This window comes from Coccinella septempunctata, chromosome 2 (genome assembly GCF_907165205.1).
Source record: "Coccinella septempunctata chromosome 2, icCocSept1.1, whole genome shotgun sequence".
Classification (NCBI taxonomy): Eukaryota; Metazoa; Arthropoda; class Insecta; order Coleoptera; family Coccinellidae; genus Coccinella; species Coccinella septempunctata.
The window spans coordinates 42550185-42570664 of NC_058190.1; the positions used below are offsets into that span (position 1 = coordinate 42550185).

Below are 20480 nucleotides of genomic sequence, written 5' to 3' on the forward strand. Positions count from 1 at the left end.
GCTGAATATTCCTAGGCGAAACACTTACGAAAAACATTCACGCATAGTTCATCAGCAACATAATATCAGATTTCTGGCCAGTTTCATAATTTATTTTTTGAGTGACTTCAACTGGAAGGCTTCCTTCTTCCTTTAGTCCAAAAATGGAACAAAAGGAAGCTTTAAAATTAAAGTAAATTCAAGATTGATTATGAAACTGGCATTCATACAAGCACCAAATATGTGAGGAAAGTGGATAAGAAATTTAACGAATATTCTGATATATTTCATTAGGTTTTACTATTATATTGTGTTTTACTATATTACATAATATAAGGTTTAATTTGTATTCAATAGTTTATTTCACTGAGATCAGATGTAACGAAATGGTTTATCATCTTCTGAATCTTCCACATATAGTATTCCATCAACGATTTGGTTTTTGGTCGAATTGATTTTCGAATGATTTAAATATGTATGTACTGTATACGTGACAAATATGTGATTCGTAATCTCTATTTTCTCATTTATATGTTGACGAGAAGGATTCTGCTAACATCCTGTTCACATATGATTCTTTTCAAAATATTCAAATAAAAAAAATCAATCTAAAATGTCTAAAATGTCCAATCGACTGTACCTATACTTTGGTTTCAGATGAAGCTGCTTTTGTTTTGTTTGGACATTTTTGGAAATGTACAAAAAGTTTGTGAATCATGTGTGAACATGCCAGCACATCCTGCATAGGTATTTTCATTTCCTTATACTTCATCAACTTTAAATAGTTATGAGTAATCAGTTTTTTGAGATCACTGAGTTAACGAACATTGTTGAAATTTACTCAACTTTATTTTCTCATACATTTGAATTTGCTCCTAATTTGCAGTACCTATTCCTTAACCGGTTTCATTGTGCAATTGTTATTCATATCCAAAGTTCCCTCAATAAAAATATGTTGTTGTCATTTATCGCGTAGTATGAATTCAGCAATATTCTCATCAGTTAATTATTTTTTTCGAAGGAATTAGTGATCCAAGCGAACTTTTGCAATTAAATCAATCTCGTGTTATGTGTGATATTCTGAAATTATGGTCATTCTATTCGCAAACACGTTTCCTCATTAGAGGTTTCGTAATATATGTCGTGCAGTAAATTAAGGCTTTTGATGCACCGAATTGAATTGGTGATTGTCTTGTCATTAGTTTGTTAATATATTCAGGAAAATCTTTGATTTATGGATTCAAATAACCATAACCATGTTTGTACAGGGTGGTCAAAATTGGTGATACCTGAACTACAACTTTTTCAACCCAACGAGATAGAAAAAATGCATGGCATATTACGGTCGTCTTTTTTCGAGAAACTAATAATGCATTCCTCTATCTTCTTCTGTTTTCGAGTTATAGGTCAAAATTAAAATTTCAACTTTGGTCATTATCTCCGTTTCTGTTTAAGCTAGGATGTTGAAATGATAGCAATCCAGTGGCGTAATATGATTTTTTCCAACAGGTATATTCGCTGAGCTATAACATGAAGGTGTGTTATGAAATATATTTCTGAAACGGCAAAAAATGGAGATTCTTTCTAAGTCATTTCAAACTACTGTTTTTATAAGAGAAAACACAACTTTATGTTATAGCTCAGCAAATAAACCTATAGAAAAAATCATAGTACGCCACTGGATTTCTATCAAAAAGGTGTCTGCACAATGTTTTCATTTCCATATCCTAGCACAAACAGAAACGGAGATAATGACCAAAGTTGAAATCGCCCAAATTTTTTTGGCCTATAACTCAAAAACAAAAGAAGATAGAGGAATGCAGTTGATAGCATCCTTAGTTTCTGGAGAAAAAACGACATGAATAGCACATTCATTTTCCTCTATCTCGATGGGTTAAAAAGTTGCAGTTCAGGTATCACCAATTTTACCCACCCTGTACATTGTGTTTCACATGAGCGAAAAAGCAAGCAGGATGTTTACTAAATATAAGAAAAATGGAGTATTATTTCGTGAATAAACATAGGGTCACATAAGCACCCCTTCTGAGATACGGGGTGTTAAAATTTCACGTTTCCGTTGATGAATAGGCAAGAGATATTTCGTTGAAATTTTCTATAAGTAAATAGTCTTTCATTATTCTCAACAAAAAATAAAATCATCCGCCTACTGTTTGTAGCATAGTACACTACGAATAGTTACAAAAATATCACAGAAATGTTTAAGAATGCGTAATTTTTCTACTATTTCAGGACGTTTCGCCTAGAAACACTTGAGTTCAGAGCATTAGACCAGGAGTACCTACCTTTTTTTATATCCTTAACGACATTTTCATACCCCATTAGCAGTGTCGAAGAAAAAGAAATAGAATCAAGATTCAGATACTACAGTCAATGAATCGACACCAAATGATGGGTTTTTCCTTTGGAAAAATTGTGAGATTAACCCGTACAACCAGAACTTCTCTGTTGTTTACTACTGACTCATATATGGGCATTAAAAAAATTGCGGCACAGTAGACGAATCAATGCACCCAGATCCCGCATCTTGTTCTTCGCATTCTGGCCTTGACCAGGTGCTATTGAAGAAGCACTGATTGCACGGTCAAAGCCCTTGAAACTCCTTGTGTCTATATATACTCCACCCATGAATTTCCACCATCAAAACGATCGGTGTCTTTAGCAATGATGACAAGCAAATATGTAAGTACCTACAATTTTCTCGTATTTTCCAAGTACCAAACAGCCTCGGTTACAAGTGAACTTTCGACTGATAAGAAAATATTTCAATCGCATGTCCGTATAATCATCCTCCCGTATTTTTTATTTTTTTTTGATGCCACCATTTACATTTTGATGAAAATTATCTTGATGATGAAAACACTGAAAATAACATAATTCTGCAGGCTTTTTAGAATTATTTTTTGGATCAAAAGCCTCAGGAAATGAAATTTCTGTTATAGGTTTTCAATCAATTCTAGATTCAGCAGAGAATTTAAGAATTTAATAAATTAGCACTATTTTTCTTCTTTTGAACCTAATGGAAAATTGAAAATTTTCAAATCTGATGAAATTATATCAAGTATATTGCAGATGTAGTCTTGAGTCCTATCGAGGCTTTCGAGTACCTCTTCATTCTTCAAACAGTTGTGGACAAAACTAACTCTCCTTATATTTGATGGTATTTTGATGTTTATTTTTTTGAAATTTTTTATTACCTCTTACCTGATTATTATTGAGTTTTCGATGAAATACTTATGATTATCCTTCTTTTCGATATTATCTTGCAATAATGACAAGTTTCTTCATTTTGGTTTGTAATTTTCAAATTTTTTTAATGTGTAAATGAATTATTGGAAAACTTCACCGATCTGAAATCAACTTTAATTTATGCACTCGATTTATTTATATGGAATCCATAAAATATTCCCAAAATATGAAAATTTAAAATAACTCAAATCTATCTTTTATATAAATCATCGTACATGACTACTTTTGGAACAGCGTTCCTACAACTAGTCGAATAAAAAAAGGAAATTGCTAATTGCTTATATAAATGTGTTTACTATATGGGAAAGGATTATCAGGTTTTTGCGTTTCAATAATTACCTGAATTAAAAATTAATTTCGTGATTCAATTTGAATAATGCTGTAGAATGAGCAGAGTACAAGTAAAAAACTTGTAATTGTACTCTGGAATAAGTTCAAAAGTTTACCCTCCCAGTCCATTGGCGTAAATTGAATTGGCAAGCTGTACCAACATCTTGACCAAAATTTTCGCGAATGGAAGGAAAAGATTTAAATTAGTACATCATTGCAATTTGCAATATGGATTGATCTTAATCAATACTTTGAAACAATATGAAAATGGGTGCGACAGCACACAAAAAAGTAAATCCATATCTTCAATGGTATTTACTGACGCTATTACTTCATCAACTCTTTATGATGAAATGGTTAATCTATAATCAAACCGAATTTTACTTTTTTCATACAGTGTGCAAATGAATAATGACGAAATAATTCAAGTGGTGATACCCTGTCAAAAATAGTGTGGGTTCAAAGAACCCAAATCTTGAAACTAAGTTGGACGCTATGCTATCTAATGAATATTTGAACGTTTTTTAAAATAAAACTATTCTTCATATTTTCTTGTATAATGCGCCGTTTTCGAGTAATGTGATGTTCAAAAATTAAAAAGTATCCGTGACATTTGAAAAATTGGGTACTTTGGCTGAATACAACTCTGTTTATAAAAATTCACAGATGCGTAGTGTCACAGATTTAGCTGAAGGTTATTTTGTTTTTCCAGGGGTGGCACTTCTTAAATTATGAAAACTTAAAATGACCATATCTTTTTATCAGTGCCGAATCGGAAAAAATGGTATATAGGAAACAACGAAACAAGTGTTTCTTTTGACGAATTTACTGTTAAAATAATTGTTCGGGTCAAAGACTCATCCTGTATATTTTTTTTTAACAGCCCTTTGATATAGCTCATCCCTAAAGATTGCCTATTACACATGAAAAGCTATTTTTCATTTATTTCAGGAACCAGAGAACAGAAACGAAACTGAGCATACATACTATGACAGCGAGAAGGCAATAAAAAAATTTGGTGTTGTTCCCCTCTATTATTACAAGCAATAGAAAACGCCACCCCTAAAATTTGTTTTCGAAGTAACTTTTTTCCTTATTCATATTATACCATTAAAAAATTTATTTTTGATTCACTTTGAACAAATGAGGTTTTGAGAAAAAAATGGACAAGTAGGCAGTGCGAGTCGTATAGGATGGAATTATCTATGAACTTTTACCTACTAGGCGCCGGATATCATGTGAAAAATCAGAAATTATAGGGGAACCCACTAACATTTTTTTATTGCTTTCTCGCTCCCATAGAATGTCTGCTATTTCATTTCCCTCAGTTTTCTGGTTCTAAGAAAACAATTAGGAATTGTTTCTCAGGTACCATCTTTGTCTTTGGGGCTGTATCTAAGCAGGGGCTGCTCAAAAAAAACTATTTTTTGACGAGAAATTACCCCTTAAATTTATTCGCGATTATTCATTCACACCCTGTAAGGTACATTTCCTGAACTCGCTTGCAGAACATATTATTAATATTATTATAGAAACCTCTCATGTATTTCGAGTAATAGATTCTTTCTCCTAACAGCTACTGTTTTGCTGCTTAGCAATCCTAGTGTTCTGCACGAAAGCTGTCCCTTTAACTGAGCCTCGAGCAGAAGATGCAAAAAATCAAGCTGAACACGTTGCTGTACAAGAAGTCGAAAATAAAGTGCAACAGCCAGCAGCCATAGATAGAATAGACGCAGATCTTCCTCTCTCCGATAAACCAGATGAGAAAAACGACAAAGAAGATTTGGAGACGGCCAACACCTTCTGGGGCGGCTATTACAGGACACCGGTATGGGGTTGGGGTAGAGGCTGGGGATATGGAGGATATCCCTCCTATAGAAGCTATGGATGGGGTGGCAGAGGGTATAATGGTTGGGGCAGTGGATACAGAGGATGGAGCAATGGATATTATTGGAGATAGATTGGTCTGAAGGAAATAATTAATCTTTCCATCAGGTGCTCGATTTTTTTTACTCAAAATCATCATATTTATACGCGAGATAAATGAAGTACTCAACAGACTATTTCGAGAATTTAATGTCCAAAACTTTGTAGTTTGTAGAATCTTTCATTTTGCAAAAGAACTGTATGTTGTGCTGTTTTTTGATGAATGAAAAACTATTCTTATAGATAATAACGATACACAAATCAAGATTATTGACTTTGAGTTGTAGGTGTTGGTTTTATAGGTTGGGCTAAACTATCAGAAGAAACAGCTCAGAGTAGTCATACTGATATTTGTGTTTCTTTATTTGGTTATGATGTTTAGTTTTAATGTTTACTCAGACTTGAAGAGCCAGTTGATTAATATATAAGGAATGTTTCCTTTTATCCGTTCGTATTTCTGGAAAATCCTAGTGCCTTCATAATGAATAAAGTCATGTTCTTTCAATGAAATTTACTCTTATTTACCTTGGTTGTATAAATCTAGTGGAACAGAAAAAGGTATAGGTATACAAAAGTACATCGTTGACTATTTTATTATCAATGAAGACTATTTTCGATCATGATATCCTATTTTTGAAGAAAATGGATTGAAAGATCAATAGGAATGGATAAATATATTGTATTGAAAATTTGTTGAATTGAATAGAATGCAGATTTTATGGACCTCGAAGTTATGAAACCTGAATAATAAATCAATCGATTTCCTGAAGATTCGAAAATCACTTCGAAAATTATGCGTCAGAAGTAAGAAGTATGGTAACTTTTCTAAGGCCCGGTACTTTCACGTGCGAATAAATAAATTTATTCGCATTTATTGAGTCTTATTCGTAAGATTAGTAAAAATGCAGTCTTTTCACTTTCAGATAGTGTTATTCATCGAATAAATCTGTCATTGAAACTTAATTAGAAGAGTTTGTTTGTCATAGATCGAATGTCGGTACGTCATTATTCGTTGAATAAAATTTATTCGAAGGTGAAAGTACCGGGCCTTAGTTGAACAATTTTCGTCAGCTGATATTTCTCCTCCATCGATCTGCACTGCTTACGTATGAATTGATTTTTCATAAGATTTCGTGATAAACAGTTAATACGTAGTAACTATATCTCATTTTGACCTATAACTCTAGATTTCTGTAGTATATGAGTGAATAAGTAAAGCTCCTTTGTGTTTTGCCGACTGACTTCAGACTTATCTGCCTGCATAAGAAAATAACACATTCAAACTGCGTGTGGATATCACAGTTATAGCTTCTGGTTTCCGATAGTCATAATAAGATATTGAATTTTAATATTATAACGCGATACATACAGGGAGCTCATTTTTATTACTGTCAGTTTTCTAGTTTGTAAGAAAAAAGTATGTTTCGGGTGCCATATCTTCAGGTGGCTTCTCAAAAAAAACTCATATGAAAGTCTTATTTTTTGACAAGATATCACACCCCTTAAATCTTTCGCATTTCGGAAAATGATTGGAAATTATATTATTGTTCTATTATTCTGATAGCCATATTCAGGAAAATATGAATTTTTAGGCGTTCAATATGTGTACTAGAAAAATGTTGTCTTTTCAATGATTATCACCTTCATATTCAAAAATTTTCATCGGTTTATGATGGGGGTGATACAATACACCCCCAGATAGAGCCTGATATGGAAAAAATTAAATTAAATACTTTTATTTCGTTTAACTTTATGTTCACGATTTTTCCCTATAGATTTCGTCAAAAAATAAAGTTGTTGTTGGATGAGTATTTTCATTTTCAGCAGAATTACATGTAGAATAAACATAACCAGAAAAAAAGTTTCATTTTGTGTGGGCAGTTTTGTTTCAGGGTAGGAGAATTTCAAAAATTAACACGTTTTTGGCATCCTTTATTTTTTCTGCATCTCAATAACTAGGTATTCATGTTTTGTTCAAATATACACATATAGCAGCAGGTGAGAACGAAATCCAATCTTTAAGAAAGATAGGATGTGGGCGATACTTGATGAACAACGGCTAAGGACCCCAAAATGAATGAGGATTTGATTGGTTTTAATTTTTTTAGAAGCATGGTCGCCTACTAAGGACACTTCAAAGTAGTAGCCTTTTCTTGTGCATGGAAGCAAAGTTATGCTACTAAGTATTATTTGAGATTTTTTTCCATGAAAACCTTTCCGGATGAAATGATTGTTTTTTATTTAAAGAAAATTTTACCTTCGCCGAACAAAACGAGTGTAAACTCCTTCACCACACGAAAAACCAGAATTTCTGAAGAAATATTTCTGTTATTTCGATTTTTATCATCAACGATTGATTATTTACAAACGGCTGGGTTCAAAGCGGTCTCAGATTTTCCAGGAAGACTGGTCTGCAATTGATTACGATTTACAGTTGAAAGTTCAGTAATGTGTCCTGTGCATGATTTCGTTTCGTTGTATAGACAATAGGTTAATAGGGACTTGTGTTTTTGTGTGTGTGCTCTAAATGTTTTGAATCGTAATATGTACATTTTTTTGGTGAGCTTGAATTTCTTCTGTTGACATATAATATTTTTTATTCATGTTCCCTCATTCGAAATTTAAAAAACAAATTATTTTCCAAAATTTGCATTCTCCTAATGAACATCAGGGATCCATTATTAGCATAATTTCGCGTTTGCTTGCAATGAACCTCATAGAAAAAAGTTTCGATTGATTTAGGAAATTATATAAAAGGTTTGTTTTAGAAATAGATTCAAATATTGTACCTAGTAAAATATCGCAATAGGAGTAATATTTTTGAATACTAATTTTCTTCTATTCTCAAAGATAAATTGAAATGAGAATGCTACTTGGACAATTTTTTGTAAATTTTCAAATGTTCAGATAGCAATGGGATGAAAAAAATCTGCATGGCCAAGACCTTAATGTTAAAAATGTAGGCCGATTTAAAAGAACGTTACGTTTTGACGTAATCTGTTAAATTTTATGAGTCTGACCTACATATGTAATATGATTTTCCAACAGCTATTTCACCGTATAATTTAATTATCAATTATAATGAACAATTATCAATTAAAATTAGTAGGTATATATAAAATTCATATCTTCAGTAGTTACTTTTGTGAAGAAAATTACAATACGATAAATCCATAAATCGTTACGGTGTGTAGGCCGTTTTATTCGAAAGAAGCTATACATTTTTTTCTTAAGTTTTAATTCACAGATTTGCAATAATAATAATAATAATACTTTGAAATTAAGCAAAAAAAAATTAAAAGGGCACCTGAAATTTCAACAGTTTTATTATCGAAAATAATGAACAACAATTAGGTGAGAACGTTATTGATTTAATCGATTGAAATATAAATTTGTCGAAGAAACAGTGGAGTAAAAACTATTTTCGTTCTAAATTGCGGTAGGAAAAAACATTTCTGATAATAATTATCATAATTCATAATCAATACTGCTTTTACTCTGTTTTGAAGGTGCTCTGAAAAGGGAAAAAATGATTAAGTTATAAAAGGTCTCTATAAAATACTGTATACCATTTCAGTTGGCATTAAAGTATTACTTTTTTTTCAATAGAGGCTTTCCGCTTTTCTCAAAAACCATATTAATATCCTGTAAAAATGAGTTTCCAATTCACGAAATGGCGAAAGCGCTGGTTCTACGATTCCCATGTTCCAATTTGAATTTCAATTGAACTTGGAGGCATATAATTCTAGTTTATGTCTAGAATCTTATTTTAGCCAAAAAATAGTGGGCATTCTTTTGGACTTGTCGAAATGTGAAACCGCAAAATAACTTATTCACTTTTAAAACTAATAAGCTTTGGTAACGCAACATGATAGATATGTTAACTGGTCCATTTTTATGTTTCAGGTATTCTTCATGATTTTCTCGCCGTCTCTGGAAGCTAGCATAGTCATAACAGTACCTCCAAATGTTCATGTTCCCACAATGAAAAATCCTTTTCCATTCTACCAGGAAGATGGAATAAGGATAGAGGAAGGTGAAGTTAAGCAACTGATACAAAAGTGGTTACAGAAGAGGGCGCCTGCAAGAAATCATTATCTGCAAGCGCAGGAACGTGTTGATATGAAAAAAATTGAACCTATCGTGAAAAGTGATCTCATGAAAAAAATTTTGACCGTTTGCACCCATGCAGTAGCGGACACAAAAGACAATGCCGTAGCTAGTGTTTTCTCGTGTGTTTTACAAGGATTCGAGAAGTACTAACAAAGGCGAACCTCTTTCAGATCTAATAGGGACCTGAGCTTTAGGAAATATTTGACATGGACTCCATCAGTTTTGAAATCTCCTTGATTCTTTCATTTAAAACCTTGTTGAAATTTTCGAAAAATGTCCCCAAGCGAAAGTCAGATTCTGAAACTGTGGATACAGAACCTTTTGTATAACTTTCATAACTTTCAATGTGGAGACAAATATGCAAAGATGTGCTCGTGCCATTATCAAGGATTCGGTAACTTTTTCACGACAACTTTTTAGATTATTTTATCACTCATAATATGAGAGATACAGAATTATATTATAATTCTGTATTTATATCAGAAAGAGTTCCTTATAGCACATATCTTTCGATACTTAAATAGGTTAATTGACAAGATACTAGAGTTTACTTATGTAGTTTTTCATTTCTAATTATTTATTTCATTCGGAATCATTTATTTCTGTGATAAAGTTTTGGTAGCACATACGTTGACGGATTTTTATAAAAATGAAAATAATACCTTCTTGACTTTGAAATGGACAAAATAAGAATGTTGTTATTCATAGAAATAAGCAATATTATTGTCTCAATAAAAATGAAATTGTAAAAAATTTTTTACATTTAAATTTCCATTACATCAAATCACATTATTATTGAATTGTTTATCCTCGGCATTATATTCAAAACCTTACGAGAGTTTTTCTTCCAAAGCAGTGAGTGCCACTCGAGCCTAAAAAACCAACTTTATGCTAAAAAATTCCTCGAAAATATTATAAGAAAAAAAAATTCCTAAATTTCCTACACGCTGTGGTTCGGTTTAAATTTTCGATATATGTATTAATTTATGGATTATGATTTGATAATGAGTGCTTATTGATGAATGAAAAATACATTATTTATTATTTTCACTATTTGTAACTGTAAAAATAAAAATTTTAATGGAATTTCACAGCTTTCAGTGAATCTTACATCTTATACCACCATATCCATACATTCCATACCCACCCCTCGACCCCCCTGATGGTAGATAAATTCCTCTATCTACGACACTGATCCACAAAACAACTTTGCTCGACGATGAACACAGATTACAGAGTAGAATTATCACGATCACAGATAACTATTTATCTGTGATCAGAGATAACCTGTCTCTGTCCTGTCTGTGGTTTTGACATTTGACACAAATCTAACCTGCAAACAGCTACTGAGTGAATTGTTGAGTAATAACAGTTAATTGAAATCATTATTTTATAGGGATGATTATGAATTGTATCCACAAAAATGTGATATTGAATATCCCTTGTTAATGGCTCTTCTTCGGTTGTCTTCCCCCAGAATTTTAAGTAGGATATACCGTCCAACTTTTCATCTACAAAAAAATTTAAAACAGTCAACACCTTCAGAGAGCTCGTCCACCGTAGATTTAGAAGATGCCATCGATAATTTCACAACTGAACTTCTACAAAAAAAGAAATACGCATGGGACATGAGGAACGAAAAAATGAAAGCAATTAAACTACCTCCGAAAAATAACAATTTTAATTCCAGTTTAGATGTTGGGAAGATGAGTAAAGAACAACTCGATGAAATATTCAATAGTGCTCTTGTAGAATGCAATGATACTGCTATTGTAGAACTACTGAGAGAATGTTCAAGAACAAAAACATGTCCAAGTCAAGATCTCATCTTGCAACTACTAAGTGTATGCGCTCAAAATGGAGAAGTAGATTTAATAAATGATTTGGAAAAGTTGTGTAAATATGGAGATGTTCGATTGCCATCAAACTTCAATTTTGATGTTTATATAGCTCAAGCAATATGGGAGAAGGGGCTTGTTATAAAAGGATTAGATATGTTTCAAGAACTGTATATGATAAATCCTTTTCTGAGGAGATACATTAGAATTACTCTAAGACGACTCATATCTAAGGAAGTTAAAAACAACAGTGAGGCAGTTTTACTTTACATGTTGAAAGTTGCCAAAAACATAATCAATCGACATAAGGATTATTTCTTCTTAGCTTGCATTTGGGAATCATGTTATATGAGCGAACTGTACTCTGATCAAAAACTCGCTTTGAATCTTTTATATGAAGATAGGAGATTAATTGAAGTTATAACAAACCGTTTGCCATTCTTACTGATTACTACTCTAAGAAGTCATAGAACAGAGCCGGTCTACAAATTACTTGAATGTTTTCATGTAATGAATATGAAAGAACAGTGTAGCATTGTGGCAATGGCTTTTTTAGATTACCATTGTAAGTAGTATATTTTATATGGTTTAGACAATGTTTATTTCTCACAGAAATATATTATTTAAAAATTCACTGTTGTCTTCAAAATTTGTTGAATAAACAAAATACAAATATTGCAACACTTCAATTATTTGCAGTTGTAGAATAATGGAATATTAGCAATGTTTGCCACTAAAGCCCGTTCGCAACAGCCGAGAATTCTCTACAAAATTCTCGCAAGAAAACGGCAGAGATTATTTTGTACGCAACTGAACAGAGAATTCTACCGAAAGTGCGTATGTAACGGTCCATAATTCACGGCGAATGAAATCTCGAGTAAATTTTCTAGAGAATTCTCGGCTGTTGCAAACGGGCTTTAGAGTACATTTTTTTGTTTTTTTACAGTTCTCCAAGTCAGCATTGGAAACTATTCAGAAATTATAAGGTGGTGTAAGGAGAGTAATGTGCCCTTACCTAGTATTTATACGAAGAAGTTTTTGAAACTATTATTGAAATCAGACAGTTACGGCATAGTCACTGAAAGTAAACCTAAATCAATTGTAAAGAGCAAGAATACTGATTTATCTTTTTAATACTTGTTATAAATTAATTTTCAATAAATTATTTAATTTTATCTGGCTTTGAAGCAAAATACATCGTTTTTCATGTGTCCCCATATCTGAAGAAAATTTCTTCATTATCACTTAATCGAAAGCACTGGCAGCATGCTGCATTTTGTGAGTGCCAGAGAGCGCATGAAGTTCAAATTAATAAACAGACACAACACCCATGCTGTTGATGAACTTGTTTATCTCTGAAAATATTATTTTCCTTGAAAATTCGGAGCCAATTGAGTTGGAATTTAGAACTTTCCTCTAATATAAGGTCCTGAACGTTTATGTAAACGTCAAAAATTTAAAATTTCCCGAGCTGTCTTTGTCTATATGGCTCCAGGGTTTAGTTTTGAGTGTTACATTGGCACAGTCTGATTCGACTCTCTTTGGGCTTCGTTCACGACCGGAGAGATGCAGCGGTTTGGATAACCCCCGCTTCTCCCTCTCGGTGCTTACAAAATTAGAATATACTATATATATATATATAATAGTTATGTCAAATTTATATTTTAATAGAATACACCTACTCAAGTAATTTGTCAAGAAATAATGTAATAAAAATATATTTATTTGAAACTTAACGAATACTATGATCGTGTATAATCAGTATGTATAATCTATATATGTGTAGTCTGAAATTCATCATTCTTCATTTTATATTCCGCTCTTTCTTGAGGTTGTTTCTCTTCATTTGGCTCATTTCCTCTGCAGTAGAAAGAACTGGAAAAGAAAAGTATTGATATAAAATCAATGATCGCATTTATTACAAGCGGTTATTAACGACTCGCGCATTCATTGGCGTACTGAGAAATTTTCCTAGAGGGATAGCCAAAACTGATTAACCGACGCAAGGTTATTTATATGGAGGGTACTCTATAGTTACTTGGTAAAAGGGATTATTTTAATGGACGATTTCATGACTCACACCTCATTAACCTTTTTCAGGATAAGACTGATAATTGAGTCGCCCAAGTAATTTGAAAAATCAATTAATACTAGTTTTGGGAATACGCGTAGGGTGATTCATCAAGATGGTCTATTAGATATGTTTATGAGGAGCTAATCATAATTTTATGCTGAAAATGCAGTCATTTAAAATGAGAAAGTATTAGGCTGTTTCCGGTATAACCGGAAATTGCAGAGGTCTGAAAATGTTTCAGGGAGAAAGTTTATTGCCGAAACAACATGCAAATTTTCAGCAAAAAATTGTAAATAGTTCTCCATAAACGTCTAATAGGCCATTTCGTTGGATCACCCCGTATAGTATCTGAATTTTACATACCTTTATGAAAATTTAGTATATGATCAGAGAAGTATTTTGGTATGATATATGTGTATAGTTCATAGTTCAATACTCACAATGCCATCAGGAAGCATACAGTGTACACTATGGTCTCAATGAAAATAAACGCAGATGGAAAATCATTAAGAGTTGCCGTGAATACTGTATTGATCAGTGGTGTCATTGCAGCTATACCTAAGGCTTCGCATATGCCAAAAAGCGATTGGGCTTTTCCCAGATCTTCTTCAGATACAGCTTTTGTAGCCATTGATCTCAGTGCTACAATTGTGATGTTGGTGATTATACTCACGAAGCACCCTTAAAAAAAACATATGATATATAAAAAGTGATACACGGGTTCATCGATTCATTTGAACAATGGTTACCTATATATAATACTATGTTTGATCTTGCCAATCCTGTAATAATCGTGGTGGCTATTTTATCCAGAAATGTGAAAATTAATATTGTCACATCGCTCAAATTGAAGACTTTCGTGAAAAGCGGCACGAATAGGACAATACCTGAAAGTTATAATTCGAAATTATTTTGTTCCATCGAATTCTTTCCATCCTGTGCATATTCGTGAAGAAAAATCTTCCAAATAATTTTTTTTTCTGAACTCACCAATCAAATGAATAACAGTATTTGTTGCTGAGAAGAGAGAAAAGTCAGGGCCGGTCCAATGAAAAGTATTTCGCAAATACAGGAACAATGTTGTAAGATTTACTGCAATAAGAAGATATTTAATAAAAATTCGCGTAGGTAATTCAATGAATGCCAACCATTTGAAACACCAGTTACAATGAAGAATAATACCAAGATACCCCAAAGAAGAGGCAGATCCTTGTGGGCATCTTTCTTCCAAAGGACCTTAAACGTGTCCAGTGCATTAGTTGGGTCGAACATGTCCGCTAACAAACTTTTGTCTTTTTGAATCTTGGGTAGTTTCGCTTCTTTGATGAAGAATATGCCGTAAGCAATACCGAAAAGATAAAGACCAGCGGCAACCAGAAGAACACCAATGTAATCCAAACGGATAAAGAGAAAACCACTCAAGAACTGTCCTATCGGTATAGCTACGTTAAGAATCATCTGCACTATAGCTATCCTTACAGTTCTCATTTCCACAGTGCTGGAATCCGCTACATACGAGAAAACCGCCATTATCAACATCGTAGGTCCACCGAAAAGAGAAGGAACCACCGCTTGGAGAAAACCCTGCACCTCAACAGGCCATTCTTCCATGAAAATCACCGATAAGATGCATCCAACAACTGCAAACAGTTCTCCAACAAGCGGCAAAATCATGAAGGGTTTCCGTATTTGGCGTCGATCGCTGTAGGACCCTATGAAGAGCACAAGTATCAGTGGCGCGAAATTTTGACATGGAGCCTGCCACGAGTGAACCCCGTTCAGAAGAATCGTTATTTCATCATTGACATCCGTGTAATTGTCGTGTTCACTGTCTCGTATTGCTTTACACACTGTCTCGTTCAACCCCAAGTTGGAACGACACGATTTCTCAAGTTCGAGGGTTAATAAAGCTGGTAGACATATAACAGCAGCCACTAAGTAAGACGTTACAAGAGGCTCAACAGTTATCACTTCTTTCAGATAATTCCACTTCCTCCTAATTGCTCCACCCGGCAATGAGTCCTTTTTCGGTGATAAATCGACATTTGACTGGCTCACGAGATCCTGTGTAGAAGTCATCCTTGTATGTTTCAATATAAACTGTCACTAGGTCACATTATCACTAATAAAACACCTACATTGATTGATGCAAATCGTGATGAAATACACCCTAAAAGGTACTATGCTTGATAATATACTCAATCCTTCACTCTTCACGTACAAAACCAGTTTTTTTAAATATCTGCCGAAGCATGCGGATGAGGATCCTGAGATTGAATGAAAAGGAAGATTCAAGATGATGCCGAAGGTCAATCTTTCTTCCATGAAAAATTGGATGGGTTTCGATTACTCCAGAATGATTTTGTGAATGTTGCGAATCGAATTAGCAACATATATAATGGAATTTTAATTTATTTTCAAGACAATATACTATTTGGTTATTATTCAATAGGGATTGATGACTTGTCCGCTCGAGTCTTTTTCCGTTTTGAATCCATACATGTACAGAGTGTTTTCTGACTACATCACGAAAGTCGGGCCATTTTTATTCACTACATAAAAATGATTCATTATGGAAATATTGGGAGTTGTACCTTTACAACTCCCAATATAAGTCGTAAAAAATATTTAGAAACGCTCAACTGAAGCATTTTGCTGTATACTTCAGATATTGCCCCTTCTGATTAGATGCCTTCCTACTGGTACTGGTTGTTCAGACGGATGCAGCATGATTTGGCTCACTTCTTTCACAGAAATCGAAAATTGGTTCAAAAGACGAGGCAAAAAAAGTAGTAGCCAAGCAGCGATGGAGAATACTTTGAATGATCTGTACATTCATTTTGTTCTAAAATAAATCATTTTGAACCATAAAAAACGAACAGAACAAATTTGTATTCGCAATACAGAAAGAAACACAAATTCTAAGATGAAATTCAAAATCATATCGCTTATTCAACCCTATATTTTGAATAGGGGATGGTGTAAGTGATATCTCAGTTCAAAGGCCTTTCGCTATTCCCAGTTTAGCATATTTTTTTCACTTAAATCCTTCCTGTTACAGCCTCTGTTTATCAAGATTCAAAAAAGTATCAGAATCAAAGGTATTCATTCAAATCTATATATATTAGTAATAGAATGAATTTTATTATATTAGACATAAATATACTTCAATCAGTCTCAGTTAGTAAAATATAAAAACTCAAAAAGAAATTCAATCAAAAAATTAAACTGCATTAAAAATACAGTGATCCCTTGACCCTAATTCTCTATCGATGATAATACCGTTGTATTTTCGAAAATCCTTTCGGGGGATAACGCATTTCTTATAACTTTTCCATTCTCTTCGATTTTCTTCTCGATTGAAGAGATTTTTTCTTCGTATTCCTGGATGACCTCATCCAAGTCTGATGAATTTTCCTCTTTCTTCCCCCAATTTTCTTCTACAAGCACCTTCACGTACTTCATTTTGAATGATTCCATGTCTTTTTTATAATTTTTAATTACTCTAGTACCTTTTCTACGAGATTCATTCATAATTTTGAGTTTTTCTCTGAGTGTTTTCAGAACCTCTAGGTGTTTCTTCCTGTCGTGTTGCTTCGATTGGATTTGAGAAGATAGATCAAACTTGATGGATTGCCGCTCTGCTTTCAGAAGAACCAAACTGTTCGTCTCATTCTTGATGGTCTCTAATTTCTTATGATAAGTTTTGGAATCATTTCTTGCTTTAAGTAATTGAGTATCCATTATTCTTTTATTTCTAGATCAAAATCTTGATGAGATTACACTACAAGACATCGACATATCTATTCTATGACTAATCGGCATCAATTTCTTGAGGAATTTTCAAATCACAGAGCAATCAGAAATCAGAGCATATATTTATTCGTCACAATCCTAAATATTTACATTTATCACATTAATAACAACAAAAACAAAAAAAACTAAAATTGACTAGGATGAGTTTTTACTACTACACGCGTGTTTCGCTATGAAAATATATTGCACCTCCAGGTGCAAAACACGCGTAGTGGTAAAAATTCATCCCAGTGATAATCAGTTTCTTTTGTTTAATTATGAATTTTCGAAATTTTTGCCTGTCCTGAAAATTTCGAAATATTACGCGAGCGAGCATATAATTGAATAAAAATTGTCAAACATGAACTTATTTTGGTTCAACATTATTTTCGAAGTCTTCACTTCAGACTATATAATCTTCAATTTTTCACGGTAGGTATTTATTCCACATTGCAAAGAATTTTATGACCTGGGCAACCTTTACATTCTTCGTCTCTTCTTTTTTCAGAGATGAGTTATTTGAATACTCTTAGTACTAAACTCAAGTGTTTCGGAAATATGATTTTTGTAGTCTTGTTTTCCTGAACTATTCTAAAATTGCCATATCAAGATCGTACAGTTCTCCAACTATATTAACCTACTACTAAGATAACTTGAGGTACTACAATATATGAAGTAGGTTTTTAACGGACATCCTATACATCCTGCAACGAAAACCCCAAGGTGTCGATATTTACAACTTTATCATCTTTCAGGATATGACAAATTTGTCACGTCAAGGTTGGAGCTGGAATGCGAAAGCCTGGGGCCTACCTTAACATTTGTTGATGATCACAAGAAGCACGAACTCTGATATCCATGATTACTACCCATCATTATTATAAATAGACGAATTTTTGTTTTGATTATATCCGATATGAAAAACAAGAATCTCTAGAATATAATTGCTCAAATCCCCAACCACAGCATCACTACCTGAAGAGAATCTTTGGAAATTCATACCTATATAACTAGTTTTTATAGCAATGTGAAATGATGAGGAAGTATACCTACACACCGAAAAATAATTGAATTGAACAGTACCTACGGTGTCTCACAATGATGAGGAATAGAGGCCTATTGAAGTAGAAAAAAATTGGTACGAAATTTGTAGTTATTACAAGAAACACCGAAGTCCCTTGAAAAAAAAAAACAAAATTACTAGTTTCTCAAATTACCAATCAATCTTCTTTCGAGCCTCCGCATATAGGTATATGTTTGCACGGATTTTCATCCAGTAACGCCCACATCAATTCAATATTTGATCATAAAACTAAATAAATGTTAGTACCCTAAATTAATGATCTCAGGAGTCAGGACACCACCGAATATACAAACCAAACAATGGTTCTTTATCGAAAATTCAAACAAAATCTCTTTTACTTCTGTATTGTATAATTCGACGGTATTTTTTAAAGTCATCTGTAAAAATCTGAATAAAGGTACTGTTAATCGAAGTCATTAACATACATCCTACGACGGGCAGTTCAAAATACAGTTACAGATTCGCGATTTCTCTCATTCCCATGCATTCAGTCTTATATGTTAGTGCCATCAGTTCCTCCTACCCATTAGAACAAATTCGAAATGAAGGCTATAATTTTAGTTTTGAACGTATTTATCGTGTGCACATTAGGTAAGACAATTTTGAACTTTTGTAGTTAAACATGGTGCTCAGTTTGTTGAATGATTTCGTATTTCATCATTCTTAAATAATGATTTCTCCGTAAATTATGATGCGTACAGATTAACATTTCCTTTTCTGACGCAAACTAGAACAAGTTTTACCTTGTATTTCTTTTTTATTAAGAAGCCAAAAAAACTATACCCCGCTCTAATATTATCAAAGTAAAAATATACAACGTTTTTTTTAAAATATTCTTATCTTTATTCAACGAATTATTGAAATCGCGCAAAAAATGAATTTTCATATTCATGTAGACTTCAGAATAAGCGATTCAATCGAATGATAACATTCTCATTGTGTATAACAATGTGTGATCTCTGGTTTATTTACTATAAATTTGCAAATATGTAACGCGTTCGAAGGTCGCTCAAGTAATATAATAATAATATTCTGTCGGTTATCTGGTTTCTAAGAAAAAAATTGCTTTCAGTTGTCATCTTTAGAGTCTGTGTCTGAGACTCACACTATTTTTTGACAAGGAAACGCTCCTTAAATTTTTTCTCAACTATTCATTCACAACCTGTATATATCTTCCAGGCATACGTCAATAGAACATGAAAAATTCGCCTAAAAGGGCGTTTGAAGAATAAAGTAAATCATGATCATTAAATAAATAAAACCGGTGTATGATAAAGCAACATATTTTGTCTGAGTGCTCGTTTCATTCAAGGATTATTCAACGAGCCTAGCAGACCTTATGGCCCAAACGTATTGCAAGGTTTGAACGGTTTTGGATTCAGCAATGGAATTAATTCCTTAATCAACCCTCACAACCCCTATGATTCGAGAAGGCGATGTCCGGAATGCGATCCTTCCGTTTTCAGTTACTGCGGTGACAAACTGTTCCACGATTCCTGCTGTTGCAGTAACCCAAACAATCCCTATGGTAAGAAATGTATTTCGTATTTTACTTCGGACAACGCACTTGGCAACGGCAGTTTGGTGCGGAAAAAGTATCACTTACCGCACTTGTTAGGAAAATAACTATTTTGCGGAAATTTCTTGAAAAATATGAAATTTTATATTCGCTTTACCAGTTTCGAGGAAATGCATTGTTTCTGGACTATTCTATCATTTCTAGAAATATCAGGAAATAAGTTAATAAGGGATGTTTCAGTTGATTTACCAACATATTTTTCCTAATATTCGAGATGAATTCTTCAACTTAATCAATCAATTTATTTTCAGAACAATTGCCACAACAATGTTATTATGCTGACTGCAGTTTTCTTCATGCCAACACTTGTAGGGAACACAAGCTTATCACCGCATGCTGCTGCATTAAAAAATGATTATATAGTATATAAATAGACATTTTGTGATATTAACTATCTGTATTGCATATTTATCAATAGAGAGTAGGTACTTGAAATAAATCATTAAATCTGGAATATTCTAACATCTATTATTATTACCACTGGTAAAAAAACAG

General features: G+C 33.1%; 6 protein-coding genes across 6 annotated transcripts in view; 4 read left to right on the top strand and 2 right to left on the bottom strand.

Annotated features, from left to right (window-relative positions):
• LOC123308272 (patj homolog) overlaps nucleotides 1–20480 on the bottom strand; it is a 34054-nt gene that overhangs the window by 6849 nt on the left and 6725 nt on the right. The gene's annotated exons all lie outside the window — the stretch shown is intronic.
• On the top strand, nucleotides 2411–6007 carry LOC123308275. Its single transcript, XM_044890866.1, has 2 exons — nucleotides 2411–2679; nucleotides 5153–6007. Exons 1-2 carry the CDS (start codon nucleotides 2662–2664, stop codon nucleotides 5534–5536), a joined length of 402 nt encoding a protein of 133 aa, XP_044746801.1. The 5' UTR covers nucleotides 2411–2661; the 3' UTR covers nucleotides 5537–6007.
• Nucleotides 7886–10289, top strand: LOC123308276. The gene is made up of 2 exons (XM_044890867.1): nucleotides 7886–8061; nucleotides 9409–10289. Exons 1-2 carry the CDS (start codon nucleotides 8047–8049, stop codon nucleotides 9763–9765), a joined length of 372 nt encoding a protein of 123 aa, XP_044746802.1. The 5' UTR covers nucleotides 7886–8046; the 3' UTR covers nucleotides 9766–10289.
• Nucleotides 10924–12628, top strand: LOC123308274. The gene is made up of 2 exons (XM_044890865.1): nucleotides 10924–12018; nucleotides 12400–12628. The coding sequence occupies exons 1-2, from the start codon at nucleotides 11064–11066 to the stop codon at nucleotides 12585–12587; spliced, it is 1143 nt and encodes a 380-aa protein (XP_044746800.1). The 5' UTR covers nucleotides 10924–11063; the 3' UTR covers nucleotides 12588–12628.
• LOC123308273 (proton-coupled folate transporter-like) lies at nucleotides 13156–15657 on the bottom strand. Its single transcript, XM_044890864.1, has 5 exons — nucleotides 14676–15657; nucleotides 14518–14619; nucleotides 14277–14414; nucleotides 13968–14208; nucleotides 13156–13328 (listed from the first exon to the last, which is right to left on the bottom strand). Exons 1-5 carry the CDS (start codon nucleotides 15604–15606, stop codon nucleotides 13226–13228), a joined length of 1515 nt encoding a protein of 504 aa, XP_044746799.1. The 5' UTR covers nucleotides 15607–15657; the 3' UTR covers nucleotides 13156–13225.
• Nucleotides 18705–20432, top strand: LOC123308277. Its single transcript, XM_044890868.1, has 3 exons — nucleotides 18705–18997; nucleotides 19719–19934; nucleotides 20237–20432. Exons 1-3 carry the CDS (start codon nucleotides 18949–18951, stop codon nucleotides 20338–20340), a joined length of 369 nt encoding a protein of 122 aa, XP_044746803.1. The 5' UTR covers nucleotides 18705–18948; the 3' UTR covers nucleotides 20341–20432.

Bases quoted from the DNA above. Each gene is read 5' to 3' on its own strand.
- LOC123308274 (XM_044890865.1), top strand. From the start codon at position 11,064: ATGGCTCTTCTTCGGTTGTCTTCCCCCAGAATTTTAAGTAGGATATAC. The intron at 12,019-12,399 runs GTAAGTAGTATA...GTTTTTTTACAG, and splicing joins GGCTTTTTTAGATTACCATT to TTCTCCAAGTCAGCATTGGA.
- LOC123308277 (XM_044890868.1), top strand. From the start codon at position 18,949: ATGAAGGCTATAATTTTAGTTTTGAACGTATTTATCGTGTGCACATTA. The intron at 18,998-19,718 runs GTAAGACAATTT...GTTTCATTCAAG, and splicing joins ATTTATCGTGTGCACATTAG to GATTATTCAACGAGCCTAGC. The intron at 19,935-20,236 runs GTAAGAAATGTA...ATTTATTTTCAG, and splicing joins TAACCCAAACAATCCCTATG to AACAATTGCCACAACAATGT.
- LOC123308273 (XM_044890864.1), bottom strand. From the start codon at position 15,606: ATGACTTCTACACAGGATCTCGTGAGCCAGTCAAATGTCGATTTATCA. The intron at 14,415-14,517 runs GTGAGTTCAGAA...TATAACTTTCAG, and splicing joins TACTGTTATTCATTTGATTG to GTATTGTCCTATTCGTGCCG. The intron at 14,209-14,276 runs GTAACCATTGTT...GTTTTTTTTAAG, and splicing joins AAACATAGTATTATATATAG to GGTGCTTCGTGAGTATAATC.